This window comes from Hydra vulgaris, chromosome 01, assembly GCF_038396675.1.
Source record: "Hydra vulgaris chromosome 01, alternate assembly HydraT2T_AEP".
In the NCBI taxonomy this organism is placed as follows: Eukaryota; Metazoa; Cnidaria; class Hydrozoa; order Anthoathecata; family Hydridae; genus Hydra; species Hydra vulgaris.
The window spans coordinates 33,077,501-33,103,295 of NC_088920.1; the positions used below are offsets into that span (position 1 = coordinate 33,077,501).

At 27.1% G+C, this 25,795-nt stretch overlaps 2 protein-coding genes across 2 annotated transcripts in view; one reads left to right on the plus strand and one right to left on the minus strand.

Moving 5' to 3' along the window:
• LOC100199772 (mitochondrial import receptor subunit TOM40 homolog) overlaps positions 1–4,581 on the minus strand; it is a 5,657-nt gene extending 1,076 nt beyond the window's left edge. Inside the window, exons 1-3 of the mRNA XM_065787946.1 lie at positions 4,327–4,581; positions 3,229–3,392; positions 811–912 (exon numbers count right to left, since the gene is read on the minus strand). Coding sequence (XP_065644018.1) covers positions 811–912; positions 3,229–3,392; positions 4,327–4,507 — 447 coding nt within the window. The 5' untranslated portion in view covers positions 4,508–4,581. The remainder of the gene's footprint in view (positions 1–810; positions 913–3,228; positions 3,393–4,326) is intronic.
• A 4,742-nt stretch (positions 4,582–9,323) lies between these two features.
• On the plus strand, positions 9,324–25,468 carry LOC100204599 (succinate--CoA ligase [ADP-forming] subunit beta, mitochondrial). The gene is made up of 12 exons (XM_065787947.1): positions 9,324–9,600; positions 10,308–10,491; positions 10,777–10,876; positions 12,616–12,706; positions 15,133–15,204; positions 17,028–17,130; positions 18,359–18,523; positions 18,837–18,998; positions 19,099–19,241; positions 20,068–20,188; positions 25,090–25,178; positions 25,287–25,468. The coding sequence occupies exons 1-12, from the start codon at positions 9,514–9,516 to the stop codon at positions 25,359–25,361; spliced, it is 1,392 nt and encodes a 463-aa protein (XP_065644019.1). The 5' UTR covers positions 9,324–9,513; the 3' UTR covers positions 25,362–25,468.
• The last annotated feature ends 327 nt before the right edge of the window (positions 25,469–25,795 follow it).

Sequence of the window (25,795 nt, forward strand, 5' to 3'; positions counted from 1 at the left end):
TTAGAAAAACAGTTATTTTTTAGAATTTTCACAAAACATTTTGAGAATTTTCACAAAAATACTTAGAACTTTTTACCAAATATTTTATCGAAACCGATACCCAAATTTCGGATAGTCAAAATTTATTTTATTAGAAAAATTATTTTAAAATGCAATTTTACATTTGTTGTTTTTTATACTTGTATTATGCTAAAATTTAATTGCACGTGTATCCCAAATTGAGATTTAATACATAAGTCAAAGATATAAGTTAATAGCAAAATTTAAAAACTGGCAGGTTTTCACTGCAAATCAAGATTTTTTTGAGGTATTTTGTGAAAATTCTCAATACTTTTGTGAAAGTTCTCAAAATATTTTGTGAAAATTCTAAAAAATAACTGTTTTTGTAAATTAGTTAAATATCGGTTTTCGGTTTGTTTTTCAACCAAAATTTTGGTTTTTACCAAATTTATAAAAAGTACAGAAACTGAAATTTGAGTATTGGTTCTAAGAAAATCAATTTTAGAGTAGTAAAAGTAAATAGAAATAAGTTTTTTTTTTTTTTTTTTTTTTTGTTAGTAAGTCTTTTAACAGAAAACTGATTTCTTTTCTTTGAACAGATGCCAAAGAATAAATCTTTAGTCAACTTATTAAAAAACCTGACATACATAGAAAAATTTAAAAAGTTGTTAAAATAAATGATTAGATCTTATCAATTTAACAAATGAGACATAATTAATAGTTTAAACAGATAACTGCAGTATCTAAATTTAACAATATCATAATTACAAACATAACTTTAAACAATTTAAAGCAAAATTCATTTCTTACCTGGACAACACATTTTCCTTTAATACGTTTATTAAATTGATGTATGATTTGTGCACTTAAACTCCCACTATTGTCTATATCACCAAGTATTACTGGTGTGGCCTACAATGAAAATTTAAACTTTTTTAAAATGATATTTTACACAATATAAACACATTATAAATCAGAGTAATTTGAGTATGAACCTTGATCATTGCAGGCTCAAATTTGTAAAAATTATAAACTAGTAAATTGCATAGATCCATTAAAAAAAATCTTAACATTTTTATTTTATTTTAATCTATTTTAATTTTCCAAAGAATCCAAGAAAGTTAAACTAGATAGTTAAACTCTGATGCTTTGAATTTAATAAATTTTAACTGAAATGAAAAACTGAAAGTTAAAAATTCTTCAAGCCATAAAAAGGTTGCATTTATTATAAGTTCTATAATTTAAAAAAAAAAAAAAAAACCTTCTTGAAAAATTACTCAAGGGATGACCATTAATAACGTCAACAAATTAGGGGGAGGCAGGGTCTGAATTTTTTTGACAATTGTTATCAAGGGGAGGGGGAGGTCAAGACAAGTTGATGTCAGCAATTTTACTTTTTAAATGAATTTAATTATATAAAAAAAGGAAAATTAGACGACATTTGCAGTCCGGGTACACACTTGCTCAACCTTCAGTATTTTAATAAAGCTACTTATATTCCTCCTTTTTAAAAACCGTGTTGTGCTTTAAAAAGACCTAACACATACAAAACGAAATAAGCACATATTCAAAGTTGTTGTTGGTTAGCCTGTGCAAACAAAAAAGATTAATGTAAATACATGGTCTACATTATATTATTAAAATGTCCAGGGGTTGGCAACCTGTGGCTCTCAAGCCTCATGCGGTTTAGCTCCATGCACAAATATTAATATAATATTTAAATAAAAATGTTGTTAGCTCTTTAATAACTAAAAAAGTTTGTAAATTTGCATCTTTTGTTCTTCTGTCTCAAATGATTTGTGACCCCTGGTTTATATACTAAACTCTATTAGAAGTAACTAGCTTTTACTGTGAAATTGAATTAGGTCTTAAGTTAAAGTGAGGAGGATTGGCAAATTGAAATGTTGGATTAATTTGATATATGTTCATAATTTAAATGTGTAAGGTGCATACATTTTTGTGAACCCTTTAATCTTTTTTCTGTTTGGAGTAAGTCTTTGTAGTTATAAACTCGGAATATGTTCATAAGTTGAAAGTTCAATAACTTTTTTTCTATACCTTTTACTTTTATTCGCTTTTTGTTCAGAGCAAGATTTATAATTTTAAATAATTATATTTATTTAAAATATGTTCATAAGTTAAAAATTTAATAAATTTTACTTATAATCAAATTTTTGTTTTAGTTGTAAACTAGTCTATTTAAAATATTGTTGTTTTTTTTAATCTAAATTTGGTTTTAGGGAGGGGGTGGGGTAATAGAAAGCTGACGTAATTTTATAAGGGGATCTCTATAAGTTTGACAAGTTGTTGACAAGGGGGAGGGAGAGAGGCAACAATTGCCAAAAAATTGTTGATGTAATTAATGGACAGCCCCCAAATTAATCTAGAAAAATGTATTTTAAAATTTTAATCTACTTAGAAGTGTTTAAAAACAATTATTAATCTTTTTAAACAATAACTAAATAGTAAGCAACCAGGGCTATGGCCGGGGCCAGGTTTGATAACACATAGCCATGACCAGGTTTATGACCAGGGCTGCATTATTAGCTATAGATCATATAAAAATGTTATTTTTAATCAAAATTTATGATATGAGTTATAATTAAAAACAATACTTTTATGGGATCTATCAATATTAATGCAGCCCCGGTCAAAAACCCGGCCGGGGCTGCATTAAAATTGATAGATCCTATAAAATATTGTTTTTAAATAAAATTCATGTTATAAATTTTAATTAAAAGTAACATTTTTATAGGATCTATCAATATTAATGCAGCCCTGATCATAAACCCGGTCCCGGCTATGTGTTATCAAACCTAGCCCCGGCCCTGGCCCCGGCCACTTACTATAACTAAATATTATTATACAATTTTTTTAAACTTAAAATTAAATTTTTGATGGTCTATTGAAAAAAAAAAGATAATTTCAAAGCTTTGCAAAGCAAAAGTCAAAGCTTTATTGGCAAAAATCAAAGGTTTGTTGGCAAAAAACAAAGCAAGCAATATAAACAGCTATTTTGATAAGCTTAACAAAGATCCTGCTCTCTTTGTTGTAATATGGTATATAAAACCATAACTTTATAAAATTACTGTTTTAACTGTATGCCTAAAGTCTATATTGAAAATTTTGTCCCAAACAAGGATTCCTTAAACTTCACATAACCTGCTTAAGAGACCTTAAGCAGTTGAAATTATAGTAGCACAAATAAATCAAAAATTTAAAAGATACCTCAGCAGGATTTGACTGACTTCCTCCAACATAAGTTGCCCCAAAATGGTACGACGTTAGTTGAGGAGCACTAGATAGATTTAAAGTATGACTCACTTGAAAGTTATTACTAAGTCCTTTATTAACCATTAACCGAAAGCCATCAAAATTTCCAGGTTGCAACTCTAAAATAATTATGTTTAAAAACCTTTTTGATATTCACAAAACAAACTCATCAGCATACTGTGAAATAACTGAAAAAAGTAAGGCTATTATAATCAACCCACGTAACCTCATAATATGCTTTGAAAAACATTATTTATTATGACAGATATCTATCCACATTAAATAAACTTCTTAATACAAAACATCACTAAAATCATATCTGATATATCATGATTGGTTTAAGTGGATTCCATAAAGGTGATTTTTATTTTATGATTATTAAAATTATTCATTACATTTGCTGCAGATGAGCTTGAAGTTTTAACTTTAAGTTAATTTATATGCTTTGATTTTTGTGTCTGTGTTTTTAATTTTTATAATGCATTTTTAACAAGCAGGTAAAAATCTGTAGAACTTAACTATAAACATACTAAACATTAAAAATCCAAAAATAAATTTAAACTTGATAATTTTTTAAATCTAATTAAAATTATTTAAGAGAAAACTCAAAGAAAAATTTTGTACTCTTTTTGTTAATTAAAAAAAATAAAATAACATTATAAACTTGAATTTATTTATACATCTGTGTTTATGGTAACAACTTTAGAATATACATCAACTAATTAATTTTTGGATACAAAATTACTATAACATACTGAAAGCAGTAATTTTAACAATTGCCTCCAACAGCTCTACATTGTGGACATTATCTAACGCATAATAACCATGTTATTATTATTGATTATCCTTATTTAACTTTAATCAAATCAATATTGTTATTTCTAAAAGTTCTCCTAGAGCTGACTATTTGTTATTTTTATTAAATTAGGAACTGTCGCTCATTATCTAAAGACCTTTTTTACCATTGAGTTTAATAAGAATACATGATTAGAAATTAATTAGGTTAAAATAAAACATGAAATTTCTTCCATAATCTGATATAACAAGCCAAACCTTTGCATTTTTTATGCAAATCCTCAAAAACTCCGGGGTTTTTAGAGGGACTAGATGAAGGCGCATTTTGTTCCTTTTGTTGAGATGATGGTGCAGGTGCAGTAATTGATGGTGCAACAGTAGCACTTTCAACTGTTGATTTTATAGGTGCAGCAGCATGGATGGTATTTAGGTTGCCCATTGTAATGAATTCGACAGGAGCACTTGGGACTTCAAGTCAACTACCGACCGCAAGGGAAAAGAATTTTGTTGCGTGCGATTATCACGTAATTTCATAACATAAAACTTTAATAATAAACTTTTTGTGTGAAAACTACATCGCATTAAATACATGTGAATGCTAAACTTGTTTCTAAAAACATTGAAGATATTTTTACTTTGACTACGATTGTCTTATATAATAAGAAGGTATTTTAAGTTAACGACAAGAGACTTTGTAATTTATAATGTATATTATAAAATGTCGTAAAACTGGCAGTTAAATATAACACTTCCCTTCACCCACACAGGCCAAACTAAAAGTAAAGTGTGAAAGTCGTTATTGTATCATTGCTGTCGACGAACAGCCGCAAGCAACCGTAGAGCAGTGGTTAGAATGCTGGCGTCAAAATCAAGAATTTCAAATTTTGATGCCTGCCAGAGCCGTGGCTGGGCTACCCAACACACCCAATTGAAGGGGGGGGGGGGGGCTTAGCGAGTTTAGAGGACCCATTTGCAAATTTGAGGAGCTTTTTTATTATTATCATGTTATTATTATTATTATTATTATTATTATTACTACTACTATTATTATTATATATTATATATTTTTATATTATTATTATCACTAATGCCTGCTCTGGTGTTATATGCAACATCAGTAAAAAAAAAAAGGCAATGTAAACTTCCTCGACTTAAGTGCTCTTCTGCGGTGTTCTTTGACAAAACATAAGATCTTTTTGAAGCATTTTAGCGACCAGATAAAAATAATAATAATAATGTTAATAATAAACTTTCAAAATAAAAATAAAACGGTGACCGGTTAAAAACTGGCTTTATGACAAAAAAAAAATTTTTTTTTTTTCGCAACACGTTTCAAACGAAGCACTTTTAAAGGTTCGAGACACCAGATGGCTTCATTGGGCAGGAACTTTTCTGTCTGTTATTCTTACAGACAACCTTAAAATATATTTTAAGATAGACTTTGCTTATTATCATTTTATTTTACTATTATTAAAATACATTTTGCTGTTCATTTAATAAAAAACTAAAACTATAAATATATGTTTAAATTAAATAAAAAAGAAGATTTGCTCAAACATACTTAAGAAATGGGCTGAATCAAGATATGGATGACGACAATCTTTTCATAGAAACCCATATACGAGAAAAGGAGAAAGGTAGCCGAGCAATCATAGCCCTCCAATTGAGGGGTGTGAAGGAGCTTAACAAAGGCTTTGCGCTCAACTTACACGAGTGGTGTTTTTTATAACATTTGCAAAGTCTGTTTTTTTTTTTGCTTTCTGGGGTTTACAAGTTTAAAATAAAATAAGATTGTTAAAGTATTACGAAAAAACCTGTTATAACATAATGGATAAAAAGCCTTCATAAACATGTTCATGTTCATAAACATAACATTAAATTTTCAAAAGTAAATGTTAACTTTAAAACTTATAATTGAATTAGTTTTACAATTCATTTTATAATCTCGATTAAATATCAAGAATAAACCGCAATAAATACAAATAATTAACAAAAAACAAAAAACTTTAAAAAGGTATTGAATTAAAAGTTATTATACTAATAAAAAGCAATAGAGAAAGGAATTACAAGCAGAAATAAGTATTGAACTAAATAAAGTAAAGAGTTAATCTAGGGCTTACAAACACTCACCTTGCGTGAGACAACTAACTATATATTATTTAATAAAACACGCTAGAATAAAACCTTCTTCTTCAGTTGATCTTTTCTTAAATGATAAATTGATTTAAAAACAAGCCATTATAATATTATAAGGAATTCTTGTTGATAAAAATTTATCCTGAATTTCTCAAACAAAATATATCCATTCAAAAATCACCAAAACTATTGGTATGATGTATCGAGTTCTTTAAAACGTCAATGAACAGTCTCGATAGATATGTCTCAAACTTATATCTTCTGTGCTAACTCATTGCTTCATCAACTGGCAGAAACATACTATAGGCAATTATACAACTATCAAAACTTGAACAAATTTATAACTTAGAAAAAAAATGAAAGCAAAATTACTTACTATAAACATAAGCGTGATCACGCCAAAATCTTAATGAAACATTTAAAAATGATGGATGTATTTGAAATAAAAACCTATCAGCATATAATTTTGATCCATCAATATAACAATTTTCAACAATTTTTAACAATTTTCAACAATTTTCAACAATTTTAAAATAAGTAGAAATGAAAGTAGCACAACGCCTCGGAAGTTTAATAAATGTTTGGAACATAGCATACCACATTGAGTAGTAAATATGAAATACCCATCAAAAAGGATTCAAATGGATAGCAAAACTTGAAGAAGATTTTTGCTTTAGTCAGTCATTTTATCACTTTTAAGTTGCTTTAATTTTTGGCTTTATTTAGTTTTCTTTTCAGCTCATTACTTTTATGCTTATTAGAGTTTTTAATACAATAACTATATTTTATTGAAACTTATATAGCGTTTTATAAAAAGATTACGAATTGTTATCTTCATCTATTTTATCGACGCACCAGAAGCATGGATGGTACTTACGTTATCCATTACTTATAATAAATTCAATACAGCAGCACTTGGGACTTCAAGTCAACTTTTTTCTTTTATTCTGATTCACTTCTAACAAGGCAACAACTATTAAGTTAGGGGTTACTAGAAAAAAAGAGTAGAGTTAAAAGAAGAGAGCAAGGAAACGGTTGACAGAAGACTTGAAAAGTTGAAGGCTGTATGAATCCGAAAAACATGATGATGGGAGAGTTCCAAAGGGTTGAAGTGCGCGGAAAAAAACTAGACAAATAAAAGTTTTTAGGGCATGAGGGGAAAGATATATATAAGAACGAGACGTTGCTGAATGACGAGTCAAGCGAGAATGAGTTTTAGTTGATAGAACTATTGATGATAGCTACTTTGAGCAGTGACTATGGTGGTATTTGTAGAAAAGAGAGAGATGCTACTTTACGACGATGTAAAAGAGACTGATGCTTGGGAGATAATGCGGGTCCAACTATGTTTACTACCGACCAACTACCTACTGCAAGAGAAAGATTTTTGTTGCTTTGATAAAAATTTATCAGCATTTAATTTTGATATTTCGATTAAAAAATAAAGTTTATTCTGCAAACTTTATTAAGAAGTTTAAAACAAATAAACAAGTTAAATAAACAAGTTTAAAACAAATATTGTAATTATATAATTACAATATTTTATTAAAACTTTATTTGGGGCTCTATAAAAGTATTACAAATATCTGTTTAATTTTTCATTTAAAAGTTTTTATTTTTTGTTTTATACACATTTTTATATTTAGTTAAACTTTCTTCTTCGTTCTACGGACATGTTTTCATATATATATATATATATATATATATATATATATATATATATATATATATATATATATATATATATATATATATATATTTATATATATATATATATATATATATATATATATATATATATATATATATATATATATATATATATATATATATATATATATATATATATATATGTGCCTTACAAGCAAGATTTTGTACTCCCTCTTGAATTTGACCCTGGTCCAAATGAAGACAGACTTTTTTTTGATCTCTTAAAAAAAGAGTCATTTAAAAATTTCTTAAACCCATACTTGTGTTGATATGAAACTCCTGCTCCAAAACTAAAAATGTGTCCAAAATATTCATCATTTTTTTCAACACTTTGTTAAAAGTAAAATAACATCAATGAAACTGCGCGAAACAACACCAATGAAATGACGTAAAACAACACCAATGAAATGACGCAAAACAACACCAATGAAATGACGCACTGTGGACCAAGTGTACTACTAACTAGTCAAAAGTAATAACTTTAAAAATACTTATTAGATTTTGCTAATTTTGATAATTACCAGTTAGATATTTTTCATGTTACGAATCTAGCAACACTTTTGGATTGTTATTTTCTTTGCAAGGTTCGTTGTATAAAAATTACTTAAACTTATTTAGGGGCACTTTAAATGCATTTTGCATAGTTAACATGCGTAAAAAGCTACATTAAAACTCCAGTTAAAAACTGTACTAATAATAATGCTATTGGCAAGTTAAATTTATTTTATGCATTTAAATGATCGCACATACAAACATTCCTGATTTATTTATGCTGTTGATATATAAGCTTTTAGAAACTAATTGTTTTTTTTTCTTAAAATCAGTTATTAACCTTTGTTACCAATATTTTTCTTTCGAAACAAGATGTTTTATTTTTTTAACAAACTTTAAAAAAAGATTTAAAAAAATTGTAGCGTTGGAAATAAAATATTAATTGTTAAGGGTTTGTAGCAATAGTTAAGTTTTAATTGTATCTATGTAGCTCACCTACCCCACTAAATAAAGTCACTCACCTACCTCTAGCGACTAAAGTTAATGCTTTCATACAATTAGTTAGAGAATACTTCCTAAAGCGTATACGCTTTAGGATACATGTTTAGGATACATACATGTTGAATTAGGAGTACAAATAAACTTAAATACTTAGAAGAAACATTGAGATAAACACAAAATACTGATAAACTAAACACTATCTTTAATAACAAAGTATCAAAACCATGCAATTTTAATTTACAATTAGTACCACAGCTACTTCTTAAAGTAGCTAAAGAACACCTTTCAGATCTTAGGATGATGGGTTTCTCAAATTGATTATCAAAAGATCAGAAGTAGACTATAATTGTTTTAACAAATCTTAATAAGCTATTGGAATTCAAGCACTTTTTAAAAAACAGTTCGCGAAACTTTTTAACCTTTTTCCGTTTTTATGACGATAGCAAGATTTGAATTAAAAATATTTTTTATTTGAATTAAATATATTTTTATAAAGATTAAAACTAAAACTGAAAATATTCTTACAAAAACTAGCGGACGGACCATTGACGATATAAAAAACGCCGGTCATACACCTGTATAAATTAAAAACAAACTATTTCCAAAATGGCATCCTTGCTAGGTCGTTCTTTTGGAAAATTGGAAAAAGCATTTCCTTCTTTACAAACTTTTCTAATATCTGCCAACACACGGGTAATCTTTAATAATTATTTATAATTAATCTTTAATCGTTTAAATAAATTTAAATATTATATTCTCCTAAAGAATGCAAAATTCAAAAAAAGAAAATAAATAAATGTAATGAGTAGTAATAACAAAATTATTACACTAAGGTTTTCTTGTGTTTCATTCTTTTCATAAATAAAATTTGTTATATTGATTACTATCTGATAGTAATTTTTTTTTAATGTATCGGTATATAGGATAGTCTATCTATTTAGCATATTAAAATGAATCTTCTATATGATTCATATGACTCTTAATATCTTTATGCGTCACAACATGAAATCACAATATAATGCATAAAGTCTCCATCATGAAATTTATAATTGAATAAAGTTCAATTTTTTCTTTACGTAATTATATAATTTTTAAACCTTTCTAAATCAAGAACTTATCATAAAATGTAGTCTTACAAGATTTATTAAAATCTCAAGGCTTTCATATATTGATTAAGATGATTTCAATTAAGGTTTATAAAGACTTTCATATAAGATGATTTCAATTAAGGTTTATAAAGCCATTCTTACAAAATAAATGTAAATTTCTGCTTGGGAATCTTAATATCAATAAATATCAGTTGAAATATAAGGGAGTTTTATTGTTTACTATGTGCAAAATCTTAGCCATTACTTTTTTCTAGGTTTAAATGCACTAATATATTCTATTTTGTTTTTAAGTCGCTTTCACTATTTTCAACAAAAGACTACCAGAAGAATGAATTTGCTTTACGAATACAACATAGAAAGCTTTCTGTTCATGAATACATTGCTATTGATATGCTTCGCAAAGCAGATATAAAAGTTCCAAGAGGAGATGTGGCACGAACTCAAGAGGAAGCTTTAAATGTTGCAAAAAGTATAGGTAGATATATTTTTTTATTTTTCAAAAATTTTTTAGAAGCAAATACAATTTTAATTATCTTTTTTAGTGTTAAATAATGAAAAAGTTTGAACTGTTTACAATTATATGTAAAGCAATTATTTATTAAAAGCTCTGTAGTTTATGAAAATTGTTCTAATTTAACAAGGTTCTACAATCTTTGTTGCCAAATATTTTGACGATGGACTTATTATATTAAAATAAAATAAATCCAATGAAATAAAGAGTTTCAATATAAAGTTTATATTAATTTGTTTTTTTTGTTAGGTACGCATGATTTTGTTATTAAAGCCCAAGTACTTGCTGGTGGTAGAGGGAAAGGTCATTTTGATAGTGGATTAAAGGGAGGTGTTAAAATCGCATACTCGTAAGTTTTTAAAAATCTTTTTATTAATTTTAATATTTTTATTATAAATTACTAAAGTTGTTACTATTTATTTTATTTACTATATTATTTTTTATTTTTGAAGTCCTAAAAATACAATATAAAAGCTATGAAAAGACTTAATGTCCACAAAGTACAAAAGATAAAAGAGCATTTTAAAAAGACTTAATGTGTATTAAAAAATTATTACGCATGGTTACCTTGAGGAAATTTTAAAAAATAAAATATTTTTGTGTATGTATATATTTTTTGTATTTCTGTAGCTGTTGTACCGGTTAATTTTTTTGTTTTTTTTGTTAATTCACCTCCCCAAGGCCGAGAAGGCCACTACATACGAGGAGGCTACTTAATTGTGGTTATAACCCTCTCTCAACTCTATAACTCCAAAACACAAACCTTGACAAACAAGGCCACTGCGCGGAGAAACAAGTTGATATATATCAAATGTATACCCTCAGCCAAAGCAGTTCTGAATTTTGTCCAGAAATTCTAGAAATACAGAGACAGCTTTAATTTGGAATTTATAGTTAAAAGAATTGGAGGCTATGCAAAATGTCTGAAATGTATTAAGTTTTTGAAAACTGGATATGGCCCTGGTCATTACATTAAGCTAACTCCATATTGAGGCAGGTAAGGAGTTTCGGGCCTTACCTGTGATGTTGGCAACTTAGTAAAAAAAAAAAAACTTTGATATAAGACCTTCCATTTAATTGTGGGTAAAGGTGCTCATACACCTTGGGTGGTATATGCTCCACAAACCTTTTTTTGCCAACCTGGCACCGAACTCTAATAGTTTAAAGTTGGCAATTTATTGCTGACCTCGTCTTTCCTAATTCTGAGGGCTGACTACCTTCCTAGTAGTTGTTAAATTGGATAGTTTTCTTTTTCAATCTGTTCCACTAAAATATTTCTTTAGTAGAAATCTGCCCTAAACCTGTTCACCAGCACAAACTATGGACAGTATAATTTTAAAAGTATAGTATGATTTTAAAATATAAGTATAACTTACAACTAACAGTATAACGTATAAATAACAGTATAATTTAAAAAAGAACTTGCATTGCCTCATATTATGCTAGGTAATTATAAGTTTCTATTTTTTAAAACTTTGAAATTTGAAATCGTAAAAATAAGTTTAAAAGTTGTATTTAAATTGAGACAAAATTACCTCACAATGAGATGGAATAATCTGCTAACTTTGATACAATAATTCTGTAGATAGATAACAATTTTGAGGTTTAATAAGTTAAAAAATACAAAATAATTATTACTTTAGCTGTGGTGTAGTGATCAAAGTTATGACTTTAATTAAAAGATCTAAAAATTTATGACCTTATGAAATTTATGGTTCAGCACCATAATAATATGGTCATAAATAATGTGATTGGGGAACGCACCAGAAACATTTTAATTAAATTTTATTTTATGGTACTTTGTTACATTTGGGTTTCTTTGATTACCAAAAAAAAGGAGGAAACCTTAGTATACTAAACTTACTAATGTTTCCATAATTGCTACTAAAACCTAAATTAACTCTAATAAGAAATGATGCTGGAAGAAGATATTTTATTCCTTAGTTGTTATTTACCCTAAAGTGGATTGAAAACTAAAATTTAATTGTGATTCTTTAATCATAATATGATGGTAGAATTCAGAAAAATCACTTAAAATTTCTAAAATTGTAAATCATGTTTGCTGTAAATTTTTTATATTGTTTTTAGAGCAAAAGAAGTTGCTGAAATAGCTGATAAAATGCTTGGACAAAAGTTATACACTTTGCAAACAGGAAGTGATGGAAGACCTTGCAATGAGGTTAAGCTTTTAATATTTGCAAAAATATGCAAGTAACTTAAAAGTATGCAACTAACTTTTTTGATTTAGTTATTGTTTAGTCATATTTTTTTTAATAATTAGTAGCATTATTCTTTTTATCATATAAAAGTATCTAATCCTAAAATATCTAATTTATGATTTAATTACTATATTCTATAAAAGAGTAGTACTAGGGGAAACCATGAATTTGGTTGTACATAGTGTACATACATACATAAGGCGTTACTGAAAGTATTGTGATTCTTAGTGTAAGTTTGATTAAAAATTAAAAATACAAAACAGTGTAGAATTATTACTATGTAGAAATATTATGAAATTTTTGTTTTGCTTTTGGTTTTATGAAATTATTTTTTAATATTTGACACCAACTTTTTTTTTATCTATAACTAAATATATGAAAATATGCTAATATTTGATTTTGTTTTATTTCTTAAATTTGTATTTATGGTTTTGCAACTAACCAATATTTTTTGTATTTAAAAATTCAGCAATTAAAAATTTTAGGCCTTAAAGTAGTTTATCAGCGATTTGGTTGTGACCAGAAAAGATTTGTTTAGGTTTGCAAGTACACTTGATTGAAAATATTTTTTACGAAGTAGCTGATGCTTTACCTTGTTTTAAAAAGGTTTAACGTATACAAAAATTCATTGTATCCTTTATTTTTGATGCATTGTTTAAAAAAGTTTCAAGTGTTTAAGAATTTTCTTTCTACCTAAATGAAATAAAAAGTGGAAATAAAATCCTAAATGAGCGAAATTTGACTCAAATAATATACGTTGTTGAATAAATAATATAGTTTGATTTTTGAACAAAATTCAGTTACTGATACACTTTGTTAAAATTCAAAGTCAATCAAGTTATCTCAGTATTTACTTTAAGTTTATTTTCAATTTTTACCTAAATGTGCCTATATGTGCATTTTTATTTGACAGTTTTTTTGTTGACAAAGATTGTCTGTTATTGTCTGAAAATTCAGCAATTCTTTTAGCATCTAAAATAATGGACAATTGACAATCAATGATTCGTTGTATTTACAGCAACAATATCTTGATTTTTCAAAATCAATTTGTATTGATCATATTAGATTGGCATATTTGTTATAATAAATATTCATGCAATTTAAAAGAACAAAGTTAAAATTTTATTAATACCATCAATTTACTTTTAACAAAAAAAACGAAAATACTGAATGTTTTTAGAATCAAACATCATTCAGAATAAAAATGCTAGTTAAAAAAAAATTATATTGAATAAATATATCAAATATATCAAATGCTTTTCAAAAATACCAAATATTATAATAATTATATAACAATAACTATAACAAACTTTAGTTTGAAATATAAATGCAAGTAAATAATAAGAAATATTGCTAAAATATCTTTGCTGGGAAAAACATTGTTTTGAGTATTTGAATAAAAGAGAAAGGTTAAAGATTAAGAAAGATATTTATAATTACAAACAACTAACAAATGGATAACTATGCAATACAAAATGTAATGCAAATGATTCTCTTGAGCAAAAATATTGATAAACTAGTTAAAATGTCCCTAAAATGTCAAAAATATGTTTCTCAAATTCAGGTTTTAAAAGGCTACAAAGTGGTAGAAAAGGATGCAGTTCTGCAATCATATGTGCAGATAGTATATTACATCAGAAGGCTTTTGAGATTTTTATAAAATTAGATTTTATGAAAAAAAAAGATTTGAGATATTGACTTGAAAAACAAAGTAATTAAAGCTGCATTTTTTATTAAGTTGAAAAACATAAAGTATGGCTAACAGGCATATTATTAATTCAGCTAGCAAACATTCTATTTGTATTTAAACCGTAAATAGTAAAGATCTGGATGTAAGAAGTTAAAAAGAAAGTCAGACTGCTAACTTTATAGCAAAAGAAGAACTTTCGCTTTGTCTATATCCAAACCTAATTCGTATAGAAGAAAAACACAGTGTATATTTTGATCGAGCTTACAAAAAACATAATATTTGCAGATAAAATAAAAAATTGATTACCTATGTATGACACATCAACTACATTGATTATATTAACTATGATTTTAGCGTAAACTATAATCATATCAAAATATATAAATAATCAAAGCATTTCATCATTTTAATCGACTTCCAATTTGCATTTCATCATTTTAATCAACTTCCAATTTCCATTTAAAAAGTTGTGATAAAGATTTTAAAGATTAATTGGATCTTTTTTATAATTCTTTTTTCTACTTATATTAAATACAATTTGTTATTTTTAAAGCATTAAAATTTTAATCTGTATTATTATTGCAATCATGTTTGTTTATATATATATATATATATATATATATATATATATATATATATATATATATATATATATATATATATATATATATATATATATATATATATATTAAATAGGTATTAATAGTTGAAAGGTTATATCCCCGGCGTGAATATTATGTTGCTATAACTCTTGATAGAAAAGCTAAGGTTAGTTATAAAATACATATTTTAATTTTGAAATTTTTGTGTAATTTTTTATGTTATAAAATGATTTTTCTTAATAATCTGTAAAATGAGGGTCAAATTGTGTTAACTCTATTTATTTATTATATATTATTATATATATTTTTCTATAATATATTATTACATATATTTATTAATAATTTATTATTATTATATATATTTATTAATAATTTATTATTATTATATATATTTATTAATATATATATTTATAATAATTGATAATAATGGGTTTAGATTATTTTTTGATTTTTAATTAATTTTTTGTAGACTTATAATTATATAAATTAACATAAAAATTGTTAGGAGTTCTAATTATAACAATTTGAATTGTAACAATATTTAAATGACCTAATAAATAAATAGTATGAAAATGTATATTTTATCTCTTTTACTTGGCTTTTAAAAATGGCTGAATATCTGATTAATGATGATTGTCTTGGCATTTGAAAATGTTCAACATTAAAGACTTCTTAAATCAGTTATAACAGCAGTTAGAACTGATTTAAGAATTTTCTTCAGAGTTCTACCTAAAAATTACTAACATGTAATTAAAAAATCTGCTATTTTTTAATTCTTTTAATAAAGCAGTTATTAGTACCAGGCTTAATTTTTTAGCAAACAGTCTCTTAAAGGGGATTAGCTCCACTTTAAAACACTATTATTTTCAGAGTTATTATTATAGATAAAGTTTTATTATTTGTTATAGGTTTATTTTTTCAAATGCCTCGCTCTCAATCCCAAGTCCCTGAATCAGGGTTCTTGTTGTGCAAAGCCATCTCATTAAGATAAGCTGTCACTTTTTCCCTATATTAAAGCAACCCAGAAGATGTCACTAACAATACAGAAGATGTCACAATAACAACCCAGAAGAAGTCACTACTAGATAACTTACTACTAAAATTTAAATTTGCTTTTTAATAAAATAAAATCTTGTTTCAACTTATAATAAAATAAAATCTTGTTTCAACTTATAATAAAATAAAAATTTGTTTCAACTTAAATGAAAATAAAATCTTGTTTTTCCTACCTCCTGTAGTTTTGCCACTGACTTGTAGAGTTGGAAGTCAATCAAAAGTTATTAGCAATATTATCAGCTTAAAAGCATATTAAGTTAATATTACCACTTATGTCAAAAGCATATTAAGTTAATATTATCACTTATGTCAAAAGAATATTAAGTTAATCATTATCACTTATATCAAAAGCTTTTGTAAAATAAAAGTTTAAAACTTTTTTCACTAAACTTTTTAAAAAAAACTTTTTTTTACTAAAGTTTTTTACCTTGACCACACGGGTTGTTGATATTTATATTATATACATATTAATTATAGTATGGAAAATATTTATTGCTCCCTAGTTCTTTTAGTGTATTTAATAATTTTTGATTTAAATCATTTGGCTATGTTTAATTAGGATTTTGAGTCAAATATTTATTATTCTTTTTTTGGAATCTTACATCTTGAAGCTCTAAAAATGTTTACAACTTCAAAAATTCATAGGGAAAAGACTATAGGCCAGGTTCCTTATGTAGAGTTTTAAAATATTAGTCGGTTTAAAAAATGATAGATTTTTATTTTTCTTATTTTTTCTTTATAAACATTTTTGTCTTAAAGAAAACAAAGTTCTCTTAAAAACAAATCCTGGCCAATGTAGGGAATAAATCTTAAAGTCTATCATCAGACTTAACATCTGGTTCTCATATAGTTTGTTGTTTAATTTTATATTTTTCAATTTTATATTTAATTTTTTTTTACAAGTTATAATTTGTAACAATCATGTTTTGGTAGGGTCCATTACTAATTGCAAGCTCTCAAGGTGGTATGAGTATAGAAGATGTGGCTAGAGAAAATCCTGATGCCATCATTAAACATCCTATTGATATCTTTGAAGGTTGTTTAACATTTATTTTTTTTAAGTAACTTGTTATTGTTTCTTTTGTATTAAAATAAATTTCAATTTTATTTGTTTTAAAAATTATTTGAGTAAATTTGGTTATACTATATATCTCATTATATTAAATTAAATACGTATTACATTAAATACAAAAATAAAGTTATTATATAAATGAAATAAATAAGAATATAAAAAAAGATTAAATAAAATTGTAATAGAAATTATAGTAGTTTTGTATACAACATTTATCAATAAATAGCTGCATTGAACCACCTTTTCTTAAACTTAATTGACTTGCATTTTCCATGTTAGTTACAGCAGCATGCCAAATATTCAATCTATTTTTAATTCACACAACCAACAAATTTTGCACAGCAAACTCACCGCTAATCATACAAATTGCAACTGCATTAACAAAACCACATTAAATAACCAATGTCTATCAAAAAATGTTGCATGTAATGCCACTTTAGCATCATCTAATCCCAGTCTTACAGTAAAATCTTACATCGGTATTAGTGAAAATGCATTCAAGCATAGGATTACAAATCACCTTAAATCCTTTAATGCAACTAGGTATAGAAATGCTACAGAACTTCCAAAGAAATATGGAAGCATAAAGACGCAGGTAACATGCCTATAATTAAGTAAAACATAATTAAAAGATGCCAATCTTATAGCCCATCTACAAAAAAGTGTAACCTTTGTATTTATGAAAAGTATTTTATTATGACTTTTAATAGTAGATCTTAACAAAAAAAAAATTCTGCTTGTTTCTGCTTGTAATCATAGGAAAAAAATTTTACTATCCCATTTTGATTCCGGCGATTAGCAAATATTTTGGATCACGTATATTTGACATCAGATGCCGTTGCAACGCTAAACTTGTATTTTTTATAACGGTTTTTATTTTATATTTTTGAATAATATGGCTGATGATTGATGTGAAACATTAAGTTCCATTATACAGTTGTATTTTTTCATTTAAATTATTTAAATATATGTGTATATATATATATATATATATATATATATATATATATATATATATATATATATATATATATATATATATATGTATATACATACATACATACATACATACATACATACATACATACATACATACATACATACATACATACATACATACATACATACATACATACATACATACATGCATATAATTAAATAATTTAAATGAAAAAATATGTTATATATATAGGTTTAAGTTATACTGCAGCATTGGGTATTGCAGCTCGATTAGGGTTCACAAATGGCTCTGCCAATGAGTGTGCTGAAATTCTATTGAAATTATACAAATTATTTATTGAAAAAGACTGTACATTATTAGAAATCAATCCTTTTGCAGAGCTTTCAAATGGAGATGGTAATTGTTTCTTTTTGTCTTATTATATATATATATATATATATATATATATATATATATATATATATATATATATATATATATATATATATATATATATATATATATATATATATATATCTGTGTGTGTGTGTGTGTGTGTGTGTGTGTGTGTGTGTGTGTGTGTGTGTGTGTGAGTGTGTGTGTGTGTGTGTGTGTGTGTGTGTTTGAGTGTGTGTGTATACATATAAATATATATATATTGTTTATATGTATATATATATATATATATATATTATATATATATATAATTTTTCATTTACACTATTTTAAGTATTGTGTATGGATTGTAAATTGACTTTTGATGACAATGCATTGTTTCGACACAAAGAATTGATAGCTTTAAAAGATTGGACGCAAGATGATTATAGGGAAGTTGAAGCATCACGCTACAACCTCAACTATATTGGTCTTGAAGGATCCATTGGATGTTTAGGTACTTACAATTTGTAGCAATAATAAAGGGCTTCAGTTTAATGGAATCTTTTTGAATTATTTTACAATTGTAAGACAATTTATTTAAATCTTTTATTAAGTTAATGGAGCAGGTTTAGCAATGGCTACCATGGATATCATTAAATTAAATGGAGGGGCGCCAGCAAATTTTTTAGACGTGGGTGGAGGTGCAACTGCAGAAGCAGTTACAGCTGCATTTCGCATTATAAGCTCAGATAGGCGAGTAAGTTTCACAGTTTTTTTTGGAAATATTTTTAATGCTCCTTTTTTTATTTAAAGTTAAAAAAAAATTTAAAGTTAAATTTAAAAACGTTCAAACATGACTTCATTATGTAATATTCAGTTCATTAATTTATGACTAATATTCTTTCAGTTTTTCATTATACTTTGGTTAGTCATTATCAGATAGTAAGGAAAAAATATTTTCACAAAATTACTTTGTGAAAACTAAAGAAAACACTATGTAAACATCACTTTTGCATAAAAAAACACATGTATTTTCAATCTTTTGCAAAGGTTATTATCTGGGTGATTAAGTTGAGTTTGTAGTTTATGTATTTTTAACATCTCTTTTTTTATAAAAAAAAAAGTTTTCAAATATTAAAATACTTGGTTTTTTTTATTAATTTAAACTACATTTACTTTATATTCATACTACATTTTTATTTATACTACATTAATATATTCATACTACATTTTTGAAAAAAAGCATGCTAAAGCATGTTTTTTTAACATGTACATTAGCACATGTTGAAAAAACCATGTACTTTTTAAACATTTAAAAAAGTTTTACAGTAAATATAAAATACTTTTTTTTTTTACATCTGCATTTCTAAAATAAAAATGTTTTAAAGTTATTATTGTTTACTTTGTGCTCATAAGATATGTATAATATATAAGTGAAAGTCTTTTGGTTATTTTTAGATTATCAACTTAGTTCTCATCATTTTTTTCTTCCTATTCCAGCTATGATTATAAATAAATAGCCATTCAACCTATGATTATAAATGAAAAATTTTTTATGCTAATCTAATTGTTGTTTGTTTTAGGTAAAAGCTATTCTTGTAAATATATTTGGTGGAATCATGAAATGTGATGTCATAGCTGAAGGCATCATTGAAGCTGCTAAAGCTCTTCATTTGAAAATTCCTTTAGTTGTGCGACTTCAAGGTAGAGTGCAAAGTGAAGTATGAAATGTGATCTTAGATACAGTGGGTGGCCAAATTATTAGTTACACTACAAAAAATTTTCATATTAATCATTATAAGCTATTATACATATTCTTTCATTAAATTTTCATAATAATATTATAATAATAGATGTTCCTACCTTAAAATTGTTTTTTAAATGTAATATATATAAATAATTTATTTAAGCATGTTTTATTTTTAAGAGTTTTTATTAAGTTTTATTAAGAGTACATGACCTCATTGATTTTTTTGTTTGTTTAAAAGATCCATTATGTAAACAAACAAAAAAATCAATGATGTCGTGTACTAAAACTCATAGGAATAAAATGAGCTTGAATAAATTATTAGGTCTGTAAATTGCGGCATATATTATAAAGACTATTTGGGCTACAGCAAAACGGAAAAAGCAAACTTTGACCAAAACAAAAAAGTTATTTTTTCTTAGTATGCATTTATTCTTTTGTTTTAATCAAAAAAATTTAGCCCAAACATTTTTTTTAAATGGTTAAAATTTCTGACCCAAATCTCCGCTTTTAAAATTCTCAAGCATTCTCCATTAGTTTTATATTAGTTTTATTGCCTTAACATATGCCATAGTAAAACATTTTTTAGAACGTGGCCTAGGGCAGATCATGCACAAAGATGGACTGGTCAGAAAACCAACTATCTAACTTTGAAGATATTTTTATAACTAATACTTTTTTTTAATTGGTCATCATCATTGGTTCATCATCTCTTTGACTATATAAAGAATGGTTTTAACCACATAACTGCTTTAGGTATCATGCATCTAATCCATCTGCTCTAACCACATAACTTCTTATATCACCTTTGAGAGTGTTTTACTGTTTCAATATGGCAGTCAAGGTTATATTTTCTTTCTTTCATGTTTCTAACAAAAAAAGACTTATCCACCAATATTTTAAAATTGGACTAAAAAACACTCCTGAATAAGTATTTGTTTATGCTTTCCCTATCTTCAGCAGACATGTTGGTGTTTTTTTTGCGCAAAAAAAAGTTTAGGTTTTTAAATGTTAAACAAATGTTACAAGTTGTTTGTTCATTTTTTTGTTCCATTTCTGGTAGTTTGTTGGGGTATTTTTTTTTATTAAGTTGTGATTCTGTTTATTGTCATCACAAAAACATTAATTAAATTTGCACTTTTTCTTAAGGAGTTATTTGAATGTTTTAATGAAGCAGTAATTTATGAAATTTTTTCTTATAGTTTTTCCATTTTTAGACACCAAAATTCAAATATTTTAAGTTAAAATCCCTACTTAATGTAAATTTATAAGTTAGAGTCATAAAAACATTTAACAGTTAACTATAAGGTTATTTGATACACATGCGTTTTTACACCTATAATAACTTTGTGGTTGTCCATAAATTATGTCACTCGTTAGGGGAGGGGGTAGTGGTTATGTGGCTACTAATGTAAGACTTGTTACTAAAGTGTTATGATGTTGCAATAGGAGGAGGGGGAAGGGGGCAAAAATGGTTAAAACTTGCGTGACGTAAATTATGGATGGGTGCATCAACCCCCTCATGAGTTAAATTCTTAATAATCTTATAATAAGCATGTTCCTTTGGTGTTAAGTAGTTACTGTGTGAAATATTATAAAAATATAATTATTCCTAATGGGTCCACATGAAGCACGAAATATAGCTTACTACGGCATTATTTTGATATTATTGCAAATTTGTATGTCTAGCTTTGCATGAATGTTTCAAACTCTATTTGTGTTTTCAGGAGTTAGCAACCACTTTACCAATAGCATGGCACAATCTGCTGTGAAGTTTATACCAAAAATGATTTGTCAGAAAAGTTCAGTGTTAGGAATAGGAGCCGGTATTACAGTAGCAGTTGTGGAGATAACTGGTTGTAGATTACCAACGAGTGAACAAGTGCTGCAGTGCTATATGTTTAATCAACAAGCTGGCCTGTCTATAAAGCAATCTAAACGTGACAGTGCAAAAATTGTGTTGAAGCAGGTCATTCCTTTCTTCAAGAAAGCAAGTATTCCAATAATAACAGAAAAGAAGGCCTGTAAAAAAATTATTGCACTGTCTAAAAAGAATGCAAAATTTCATGAAGTTCCTCAAGATCGTCGTTCATCATTGTCAGCACTTGCCAAGCTTGAACAAATGTTAGAAGAACTCAGTTTGACATTTCCACTGTGGGTAAAAGATGCTGAAAAATCATGATGAATGACAAAGACCTAAAGTTTTTAGAGTCCATGAAGACAGACCGCACAGCATTATTTGGCTCCCATGACAAGAAATTTGCATTACAGTTACAGCGCAAGAAGGCTTCACTGCAAAAGCAAGAAGAAAGGAATCAAAGGGCAGAAGAAGCAGCTACTGCTACAGTATCTGCTGTTTTTACAGTAGAGCTCTCTAGCAACAGCAGCGAGAAAAGTATTGATGAAAGTAAATGTGATATCAATAGTCTTTTCAAGACTTCTGAAAAGAAAATGGTAAAAACGCACCATTGAACCACTCACATTGGAACGGCAGCTCATATACCTTATAACCTAATCAAATCTCCAAGAACTGTGGCTTTGGCAACAAGAATGAAAATTTCTCCTGCACAACAGTCTGCACTCACTGAGGCCAATTATTGAAGAATCAGGAGGTGAGGCTAGTGCTGTATTATAAACACACGTTTTTAATGACTTGCACATTAAAGCATAAAAATCACCAGAAGTTACTGTATTCGGTACATTTAAGAAGCATTTTGACATAGTTTCTCATAGAAGCGACAAGACACTTAGCCTATTTGAACCTTGACCTTTCTTGAATAATTCACAAACTGTTTCTTAGATTTCTATGTGGAAGGAAAGTGCAGAAGCTGCTGAATCTTCCATAGAGCATCAGCAAGAAGACTATAAAGAATTCAGTGAATTATGTTTGATGTACCTCGATCCAGAAAACAGACAGTTTCACTTTCGTCGACTGGGTGCAGTCCACAAAGCACAGTGGGTGTCCAAAATATTGTACTCCATGAAAATGGTCATATTCTTGAAAAGCAGATTCATTTGTTTCCAGCAGGAACAATTACCACTGCTGCACAGCAGACGAAGTTACACAGCTTCATCACCTTTGTGTGTCTGATATACAATGCCTGGTGGACAATGTGTAGATCTGCATTTGATACCCCATGGCATGATCTCTGCCTTAATCAGAACCTTCTAAAGTACACATAAGTGAGTTCTGAAATATCTGAAAGCGCTATAAAAGCACTGAACCGTCATCTATGGTACCTATGTTCTGAAATGGTGCCCCTTGCTCTATTCAGTGACATTGTTTTAAAGCCTGAATTGCAGTACTTAGCTGAGAAGCTTCTGGCAGCAAGGCCTAGTGATGGAATAGCTCTGCCATATGATCGCTATGGAACTGGCTTTGGAAAACCCAAGTTCCCGACTGAAATCACTGCCACAACAAGACTTGGAGATTCGGTTACTGCAGATTCATGGTACATTTTCAGCCTTTTAGAGATGAATGTGGATTTTCTTAACAATAATGTTGAAAACTGGCCAGTTCATCCTTTGTTTCTGTCATTAAAGATGAAGATGGTTTCTGTCAATGTTATCAATGACAGTGCAGAATGCGGTGTGAGGCTAAGTGCAGACTTTCTAAATGCAGCCAAAACTGGGGTGAATTATCGGAACATTCTGTAAGTTGTTGAGGCTGACAGAAAGAAAGTTCCAAATCTGTGCAGCTGTAAGAAGAAATGAGCAGCACCAACAGTCAAAAATCATGAAGATGACAATTGACAATATTTTACTAGTTCCAGTAGCTAAAAGCTACCTATTGTACTGTGCTCTGTTCGATATTGTAAATTTTGTCATGCTTGTTTGGAATATTTGAGTATTCTTTTGTTCATTTGACAGTCTTTGCAGTAATTCCTGGAACTATAAGTAATTTTGTGTATATTAATTGTTTAAATGTAACCGACGTCAATAATAGTATTAATTACAGTTTATTGCAAAAAACACAGATATTTGTGTTCGTTGTGGACCCATTAAATTGCAACAGAAAAATCTCAAATTTTTATAGGAGTCATAATTCATGAAGTGGAACACAGGAATCATAGGGCTGAAACTGAAGTAAATAGTTAAAAAAATTGTTGAGGGTTTGATGTACCCTAATTATAGATGACCTCTTTGCATAGATTATACGTAAACGTGTGTATTGCCCGTTTTCATATAATCTAGCTTAGAATTCCTAAAAATTGATGCAGCAGTTATTTATTCAACTTTACAAAATATGCAGTGTATTTAAATGTTAAAAAAGTAGGGTGGAATTAAATTTATTTATTAAAAATTAATATTCAAATTTAATTGTTGTTGTTTGTATTTTTTTCACAAAAACTGTAACTAATAATATGGCTACCCACTTTAGAATAGGGTGATTTTACACTGAGTACAGCTTTTCATGTGTGAGTTTCCACAGAAACTTCTTGTTAGTTTTATAATAACTTTTTTAAATTAAAAATTTAATGAGTACAAGAAAAAACTTTTGTGTGGGAATATGTGGAAAAACGTGAAGTTTCATTCTCAAAAAATAAAATAGTTTTAAACCTAAATAGTCTTTGCTATTTTATCTCATATATATCTTATTTATTTATATTCTTTCATATCTTGATTTATTTTATATGATCAACTGTATAATTGTGACTTAACAGTTTAAAATATTAAAAAAAAAACTATTTTCCGATGATCATCAATTATCATTTTTTAACTTATTGCGTAAATATTAAGTAAGTCACAAATAACATGGTACAGAGAAAATAATTCTGAATGTATATACCTTAGCAGTTTATTAATCTTAAAAAACTTCGTAAAATTGATTTTTTATAAAAGTCATGTTTTTTTTTAGGAACAAACGTCGATGATGCGAAAGCTTTAATTGCTAACAGTGGACTTCGTATTTTACCGTGTGATGATTTAGATGATGCTGCGCGAATGGTATGTTATCGTTTTGTTTAAGAAATCTTTCAAATTTTCTCTTTTATTATTAGTTTGGTATGATTTTGTTGCTGTCTACCAGTTTAGCATGTTTTGCATTTTGCATAGGTTGTCAAACTATCAGATATTGTTACCATGGCGCAACAAGCAGATGTTCATGTTAATTTTGAACTACCAATATAATTAGTTCAAATTATTTAAAATAATTTTTTAACGAATGTTTGTAAATTGTATTTATACAAGTTTGCTACAATTCTGTCTATAATTGGATGGAATTAATTTGTCCATGACTCTAAGTTTTGTTCCAATTAATGTTCAACATATTTAAAACAATGTTTTTAGAAGACCATAGTGCAATGCAGAACAAAAAATTTAGTTATCTCTTTTTTTATTCATAAAATAATTGGATTCTAATTTAGAATGTTTTGTATACTTGTTTTTAACAATTTATTTTCTACTAACAGAAAAAAATATTTAAAAAAAAGTGAGTTTAAATATTTATCAAGGTTTTTTTTTTTTTAATGTAAAAATCAACGATACTGTACGATAAAAGTTTGAAGAAAATTTTTTATAAACAACTATTAAAATCGTGCTAGACTTACTAAAGGGTTTTTACG

Excerpts from the sequence above, each read along its gene's own strand:
- LOC100204599 (XM_065787947.1), top strand. The coding sequence starts at position 9,514 with ATGGCATCCTTGCTAGGTCGTTCTTTTGGAAAATTGGAAAAAGCATTT. Across the intron at positions 10,877-12,615 it reads GGTGTTAAAATCGCATACTC|AGCAAAAGAAGTTGCTGAAA; the intron begins GTAAGTTTTTAA and ends TATTGTTTTTAG. Across the intron at positions 12,707-15,132 it reads ATGGAAGACCTTGCAATGAG|GTATTAATAGTTGAAAGGTT; the intron begins GTTAAGCTTTTA and ends TATATTAAATAG.